We start from the raw sequence: 7,303 nt of genomic DNA, 5'->3' as shown, positions 1-7,303 counted from the left end.
GCTCCAACGGACGCACCAAAGCCCACGGACGCCCCAACTGATGTACCGAAGCCCACAGATACACCGGGCGGTACAACAGCGCCCCCGACGCAGATCGTTCTTATCACGCCGGCGCCCACCGAGACCAAGTCGCCGATCCTCGACAACCTTCTTGGCAAGACGGACGCAGTGTCCACGACGGCGCCACTGGAAGACGCACTCTTGTCCAAGCAGACACCGGCGCCGACGACGATTCCAGCGGTTGTCACGATCAACCCCGACGATCTCAACAAGCTCAAGGATCTCAACAATCTCGGTACGACCGCGCCGCCATCGTCCGGGTCGAGCTCGGGCTCGAAAGCCGTTGCGAACGACCATAGCGAGAACAAGAACCGTGGCAAGGGTGGGTCGGACGCCACCGTCGCCGACACGAAGCGCGACGTCACGACCGGGTCCGAATCGGCGGCCGAGCAGACCGTGCGCTACACCGCGTCGGCGGTCGTCGGTATCACGGTCGTCATCCTCGCCTTCTTCCAGTTCCTCGCCATGAACCCGTCCTACATTGCGGGCGAAACCGCGCGCGAGCGCCTCTTGGCGCCCAACGCGTGGGAGCTGCCGCTCTTTGTGTCATTTGTGCAGCAAGCCGGCGTGCTCGCCCTCGCCCGCAACGCCAAGGTGCCGCAGCTCTTCTACACCAACTTTTTGGACTCGCTCTCATGGCTCGTGTTTCTCATTCGCGGAAGCGCGCCCAGCAAGGCGGCGAGTGGCGCCGTCTCGAGCGTCCAGCTGGTCGGATACCGCCGACTCGCCGAGTACGATGCGATTGGCTTTGTGCAGTTTGCTGTCCGGTCCGATGTCCGCGAACGCGACTGGTTCCTCCGCGTCTGGGTCGCGCTGCTCATTGTGCTCGCGCTCCTGCTCGTGTGCGTCATTGCGACCGCGCTCTTTGCAAAGTGGGCGTCCCAGCGCGGCAACCCGTTCCATACCGAGACGTCCGACTCGCACAAGCGCAGCGTGAACCTCCGGTCCATCTCGCGCCGCCTCCTCGGCATGTGTGTCATTGTCGGGTACCTCGTGTTGCTGCCGTTGACGATGATTGCGCTCTTTGAGCTCCTCCAAGATGCGTCCACGTCCGGCTTTCCGCATGGCAATGCGATTCTGGCGCTCGTGACCTTGGTGCTCATCTTGGCGGTGCTCCTCTACGGTATGGTGTCGCTCTACCGCTTGACCGAGGCCGGTCTCTCCAAGTGGCAGACGCGCGTCGTCTTTGGCGTGCTCTACTCGTCGTACACGTACAGCTGCCGGCTCTTTTTCGCGGCGCCCGCGCTCGTGCAAATTGCAACCGGCGTGCTCATTGCGTCGGTGACGACGGACCCGCTCACGCAGCTTCTTTTGCTCATCGCGGTGCACCTCGTGTACGTCGGGGCTCTCGTTGCACTTCGGCCGTGCGAGTGCTCGGCGCACTTTGGGTTTATCCTGGGCGCCGAGGCTGCGATCGTGTTGATTTACGGCCTCGCCGCGGGCATGACGGACGCGTCTCTCTCGGTCGAGACGCAAAAGACGCTGTCGTACGTCATTCTGATCCTGCTCTGCATCGTCTTTGTCGGTATGTTTGTGCGCCAGTTGCTCCTCCTCTGGACGTACTCGTCGGGCTGGACCAAGGAAGGCAACGAGTCGTACTCGGGTCTCCCGACACTCCACGACCACGACATGATGGAGAGCGGTCCTGGACAGTACACGATTTCGCTCCAGGGCTCGGATTTGAACAGCTCGCGCGGCTACGACTCCCAGCAGACCGACAGCCCGACCAACACCATTCGCATTGTTGACGGCCACAAGCAGATCCAAATCTAAGCCCGATCAAGAAGCGTCGACCTGTGCTCATACCAGTGTGTTACTAGTCTTCTCGTGTACCAAGGTAATAGTTGTGGGTAATAGCATTCCTTGGGGTTGACAGAGCCATTTGTGGGTTGTAGCTGCAGCGTGTCTTTGGAATCGCACTGTCTACAAGGATTGGGAGGGGCACGTTCCGGAGGGTCGTCGGGGCTTGGGTGCGTCGAGTCGTCGTGGTCGGATGCATAGATCTGGACGCGGAGATCGCGAGTCACGCGGCGGCAAGTTGGGTGCGACCTTCTCGGGCCAGTGCGCCGTGTTGGGCGTGGTGTGCACGGGCGACGCCACAATTACGGGCTACTGTTTGTGGCTAAACATGGCGTTTTCCACCCTCTTGGTTCTATTTTAAAATTCTCGGATGGCACCATTTGGTTCTAGTATCCAGCTTTGGCGTTTGGGTAAATTATTATCCAACATAGAAACTGCTGAAGAAAAAAATGCAGCCGGATCGGCGAATTAAATACAAATTCTTGGCCTTCTACTATGAGACTTTGTATGCAACTCATCCGAATGGGATTTAAACGCAATCGGATTTTGGGGTGACAAAAAACTCTGCGCAGTGTGAGAAACCAACCTTCAAGCTCCGAGGCCACGGAGCAGCGACCGACCAAGACGATGGACGACGACCCGGGAAGAAGCGATCGCACGAGCTGGGCTGCGCATGGAGGAAGCGCTCCGGCGCCTACCGATAGCAGCACTGCGCGGCTCCAGGAAGACACCACAACCGCCCGACGTCCGCGCCACAAGAAGCTTGCGCCGCTGCAGATCCAAAGCAATCCGTTGTCGCCCGGACCGGTCGCGATCGCGTCGAGCTCTTCGACGCCGTCGTCGGACCCGAATGTACTCTTGGCCGCGCTGGGCGGGACGCCCCGCAGCCAAGCAAGTCGCCAAGCAGCTGCGAACGGGAACTCGCCAATGGTAGCGGGCTATTTCCCCACAGACGCTCCGGGCGAGCTGCAGCGGTCGAGCTCGGGCACCGAAGCAGTGGCTACGCATCGTCGGAAGCGCGAGCGCGAGCACGACATGGACGTTGCGCGTCTTCTTTCCGAGAGGGACGACGACGACGAAATGCTCTTGTCCATCGATCCATCAGAGCGCGTCGAGCACCGCAGCACCAAGCTCGTGCGTCGCGAAATTGTGATTGCGTCGCCCGTGGCCAACGATGACATGGAAGACGTGCACGACGACAAGCTCGAAGCGACGGCCAGTGCGACCGAGACAGCGCGGCCCGACGGGCTCCGGCTCGGCTTTGACTTGCAGCCCGTCGACATGATTCTGCACGTCTTTTCCTTCTTGATTGGCGCAGACGACCTCCACAACATGCAGCTCGTGAGCAAGCGCTGGCAAGAGCTCACGTCGCACACGAGCTTGTACCGCCACGTGCCCAATACGACGCCCGACGGCACGATCAATTGGCTCAACTTTCGCAATCTCGGCATCAAGAACAAGGGCACGGAGGGCACATGCTATCGGTGCTACCAGCGGTCGTCCGGGAAGGTGCTCGCGATGAAGCGCGCCCGCGTGTTTCCCAAGGGCGAGGGCGTCCCGTATTACATGCTCCGGGAGCTGGCGGTGCTTCAAGGCATTCACCACCCGCACATTGCGTCGCTCGAGATGATCAGCCTTGCGAAAGACGAGCTCCACGTCTTCTTTCCGTACGTCGACAAGACGCTTCATGAGATCATCAACCCCACGAGCGACCCGAATGGCGGCCGCGTCTTGCCCGAGCACCAGGTTCACTTGATACATTGATACGAATGTATGGATTCTCATGCTGTCGAGATAGATTCGCCGCCTGCTGCACCAGCTGCTGGACGCGATCGCGTACTGCCATCGACGAGGCGTGCTCCACCGCAACCTCAAGCCCAAGCACTTGCTCATCGACACGGATGTGCCCGACAACTATGGTACTTGGACTACGAAAACAAATTGACTGATATAGCAATAGACAATGCGACGCTGCGCATCTCGGACTTTGCGCTCGTGCGCGCGACCGGCATTCCGCGACGGCAGTACACGATGGAGGTCGTGACGCTCTGGTACCGCCCGCCCGAGATTCTCATGGGCGAGAAGCAGTACTCACCGGCCGTCGACGTGTGGAGCGTCGGGTGCATCTTTGCGGAAATGGCGCAGGGCAAGCCGCTCTTCACCGGTATCTCGGAGATTGACCAGCTCTTCCAAATCTTCTCCAAGCTCTCGACGCCGACGTCCGCGACGTGGCCCGCGTTCACGTCGCTGCCCAACTACCGCTTCGAGTTTCCCAACTGGAAGCCGCGGCCGCTCGATCGCCTCTTTCCCCACATTTCGCCCTTGGGCCTCGATCTGCTCGGGAAGCTCCTCACATACAACCCGGACGCCCGCATCTCGGCGGAGAATGCGCTTCGCCACCCGTACTTTGACGCCGCGGCCGGCGGCGTCCCGCGCCTCCTCCCGTCGATCCCGATGGCCAACATGGCGTTCACGCTGCATCGGCAGTACGAAGGCAACCCCGAGTACATGGACCTCTTCCACGCGCACTTGCGCGACGCCGAGCTCAAGCTGTGCAAAGAAGTCAAGTACCTCAGGTACTCAAACAACGACCCTAGTAGACGGCACTGACGACAGGGCGTAGCCGACAAAAGACACTGCGCCCGCTGCACCGTTCGATGCTCGTCGACTGGCTTATCGAAGGTCCATGTTGGTCGGCAAAATTCTGCGCTCACAATATGTGTCATCGATGCTAGTCGTCGACGTGTTTGAGATGTGTTTGCGCACCGCCTTCCTTGCCGTCAACTACACGGACCGGTTCCTTGACGTCGTCATGGTCAAGAAGACCAAGTTCCAGCTCCTCGGCGCGACGTGTCTCCACGTGGCCTCCAAGTGCGAAGACGTGTCGTACATTGGCGTCGAGGACCTATCGATGTGCGCCGACAATGTGTACACGTCGATGCAAGTGCTGCAGATGGAAGAGCAGCTGCTCAACACGCTCAACTTTACACTGGCCGTACCGACGGGTATGATTTTTTCATATTTTGTTGATTTTTGAGTCATTTTGGACGTAGCACTCGACTTTCTGAACATTTACCAGCGCAGCATGGTGACGCTCGAGAAGAAGACGTCGATGCTGGCTCAGTACCTCTCGGAACTCGCGCTGCAAGAGTACAGCTTTCTCAAGTTTTTGCCGTCCGTCGTGGCGACGTGCTGCCTCTCGCTCGCGCTCTACGCTGTCCATGGCTACTCGATGGTACCCCAATTCATCTTGCATCCGCTCAAAATTGCTATGTGTAGACACCGGAGCTCCAAGCCGCGTGCCAGTACAACTGGGACGACCTCAAGGAATGCATGGGCACGCTCACCGAAGTGTACTCTGGCTCGCAGTTCAACGTGCTCACGGTCGTCAAGAAGCGCTACTCGGAAGACGACCGGTGCCAAGTCGCGTCGCTCCTACCGCCTCTCGAGTACAACCTCGCCTTTTGACAACCCTCGGACTCCTTCGTTTTTCCTTTTCTTGTACGTTAAACTACTACTACTCACTTACACGCCATTTCCATTGCTCGCACCACAAAGTCGATCGTGTCTCATGCGGCGCGGGTGGCCGAGCGATGACGCTTGGTGACGAAACCGTCCGGAATGTCACTGTCCACAGTGATCAAACGACCATTCTGAAGCCCAGTTGGAGTTATTGATAGTTGCGATGCCCACGAGCTGGAGTGCTGGCGCGGTCGCCACGGCCGTTGTGGTCCTCATCTTCGCCACCCGCACGGGTACTCGCGCCCACCTGGTGGCTCGTCGTCGTGAATAGCTCGTATAGCGCTCTTTGTGCTCGACAGGTCCCGCTACACCAAGCCGTGCCTCCTCAAGCAAATGCTCTTCGTCGCACTCACCCTTGTCCTCGGCTTTGGCGCGGTGCTAAGTTTTCACATTGCACAAGCCAACGCGTCATCAACGCTGTCGTTCGAGTCGGGCGACCTCCAGTTCAACGTGCAGTGCCTCTTTATCGCATGCGGCGTTGGCGTCTGCGGTGCCATGGCCAGCGCCTACATCGCGATGGACGACCCTTTCTACTGCATCACGGAGAAGGAGGCGCGAACCAAGCTGCTCATGGTACTTCTACACCTCTCAGATCGTAGTTGCTAACGTCCCACATGTCCAGGCGGGCCTCGGCGAAAAAATGACGCTCTCCGCCATGCTCAACAAGCGCAAGACCGAGCGCGAGATCCAGGTCCGTTGCTCTTGGTCCGCAAAGAGATATGAAGAACTGACGATCAACGCAGTATCAAGCGCGCTTCTCCAACCTCCGATGCGTGACCGTCGGGGCCATCTTGTGGTCGATCACGGTGACAGCCGTCCGCCTTCTCGTGACGCAGGCGCGGGTTGGTATGGTGACGACGTCGCCGTGGTGGGTGCTCTGCCTCGCGGCGGGTGTGACTCAGTGTACAGCGTGGGTTGCGTTCTGGAGCATCTTTCGATTTGTGCGCGCACACAAGTACTCTGGGATTCGTGATTGATGGCTACCGTAGATGACCTTTTGGCCCCGGGCAGCGCGCCTACGGTGGTATGCATCGGCGCTGCTCGCTGCGTCAATCGCTGTGCCGCAGTACGTGACGCTCGCGTGCTCGACGCACGAGGTGGACCCTGTGCCGCCAGGATTGGGCGTCGCGGCTCCGACGCTCGTGGCCAATGTCACCTTGGTGGCCCTATCTCTCGTGGTCGTGGTCCTCCTGGGGCTCCTGCACTGCGGCAGCCACCGTCTCTTTGAAGACAACAGCGTGCATGCAATCGTGCCGCTTGACAGCAGCAGATCCAAGCGGCATTTGTCGAGCATCACGTTGCACTCGAGCTCGCGCTCGCTTCGCATGAACAGTGCACGCAGCCTCGTGCTCAACCGCCCGCGCTCGAGTCGGGTCGTGACGTTAAAGTAGCGCGTTTTACATTACGTCTTATTCCTTGGTCTTGCCTTGCATTTCATCGGCCTTCTCCGCCATCTACATAGAACACGCGAGGTAAGCTACAATTACAAGAGGCGACATGCGAGTACCTTGCTCTGCACCTGGTGCAGACAATCCCAGCCAACCACTAGCATGCGCGCAATGTTCTCCGTGTTCTAATACGCACAAGGCATAAGCGATAGCTTGCGCGTAGCATGGAGTACCGTCTCGTGGCGGGCCAGTTCAATCTCCTTCCGGGCGTTCTCGCGCAGGATCTTGGCCCTACGGCATGTGCATAAGCTAGCGAAGCGTACCGAATATGTGGGGTCGTACCACGGCTGGCCTTGCTCGTTGGGCCATTGGAAGGCCCGCGAGACGCGGATGATCTCGCGGTACAGCGAGAGGACCTCCTTCTTGGACGTCACGAACTTGGACATCGGGCAAATGCAAAGGACGCTGCAAAATGCAGCAGGCAGCTTCCTTCCGCCAATGAAACGCGACACAACGAGTGAGCACCAATCAGA

General features: G+C 59.2%; 4 protein-coding genes across 4 annotated transcripts; 3 read left to right on the top strand and 1 right to left on the bottom strand.

Annotated features, from left to right (window-relative positions):
* Positions 1-40: 40 nt before the first annotated feature.
* Positions 41-1,833, top strand: SDRG_03511 (hypothetical protein; the record flags this gene model as incomplete). The annotated part of the gene is made up of 2 exons (XM_008609145.1): positions 41-70; positions 94-1,833. 2 exons carry the CDS (start codon positions 41-43, stop codon positions 1,831-1,833), a joined length of 1,770 nt encoding a protein of 589 aa, XP_008607367.1.
* A 1,062-nt stretch (positions 1,834-2,895) lies between these two features.
* Positions 2,896-5,328, top strand: SDRG_03510 (CMGC/CDK/CDC2 protein kinase; the record flags this gene model as incomplete). The annotated part of the gene is made up of 7 exons (XM_008609144.1): positions 2,896-3,606; positions 3,659-3,779; positions 3,821-4,436; positions 4,484-4,542; positions 4,596-4,865; positions 4,914-5,095; positions 5,140-5,328. The coding sequence occupies 7 exons, from the start codon at positions 2,896-2,898 to the stop codon at positions 5,326-5,328; spliced, it is 2,148 nt and encodes a 715-aa protein (XP_008607366.1).
* Positions 5,329-5,545: 217 nt separating this feature from the next.
* On the top strand, positions 5,546-6,773 carry SDRG_03509 (hypothetical protein; the record flags this gene model as incomplete). The annotated part of the gene is made up of 5 exons (XM_008609143.1): positions 5,546-5,615; positions 5,663-5,955; positions 6,005-6,073; positions 6,126-6,323; positions 6,372-6,773. The coding sequence occupies 5 exons, from the start codon at positions 5,546-5,548 to the stop codon at positions 6,771-6,773; spliced, it is 1,032 nt and encodes a 343-aa protein (XP_008607365.1).
* SDRG_03508 (hypothetical protein) lies at positions 6,760-7,292 on the bottom strand. The gene is made up of 4 exons (XM_008609142.1): positions 7,113-7,292; positions 7,004-7,061; positions 6,890-6,955; positions 6,760-6,836 (listed from the first exon to the last, which is right to left on the bottom strand). The coding sequence occupies exons 1-4, from the start codon at positions 7,214-7,216 to the stop codon at positions 6,792-6,794; spliced, it is 273 nt and encodes a 90-aa protein (XP_008607364.1). The 5' UTR covers positions 7,217-7,292; the 3' UTR covers positions 6,760-6,791.
* Between the last annotated feature and the right edge of the window lie 11 nt (positions 7,293-7,303).

Source organism: Saprolegnia diclina, assembly GCF_000281045.1.
Source record: "Saprolegnia diclina VS20 unplaced genomic scaffold supercont1.8, whole genome shotgun sequence".
Classification (NCBI taxonomy): domain Eukaryota; phylum Oomycota; class Saprolegniomycetes; order Saprolegniales; family Saprolegniaceae; genus Saprolegnia; species Saprolegnia diclina.
This window is presented reverse-complemented; position numbering and strand designations above follow the sequence as displayed.

Coding starts and splice junctions, on each gene's coding strand:
- SDRG_03508 (XM_008609142.1), bottom strand. CDS start 7,216: ATGTCCAAGTTCGTGACGTCCAAGAAGGAGGTCCTCTCGCTGTACCGC. Junction 7,062..7,112: donor AACGAGCAAGGCCAGCCGTG/GTACGACCCCAC, acceptor CACATGCCGTAG/GGCCAAGATCCTGCGCGAGA. Junction 6,837..6,889: donor TGCACCAGGTGCAGAGCAAG/GTACTCGCATGT, acceptor TGTTCTATGTAG/ATGGCGGAGAAGGCCGATGA.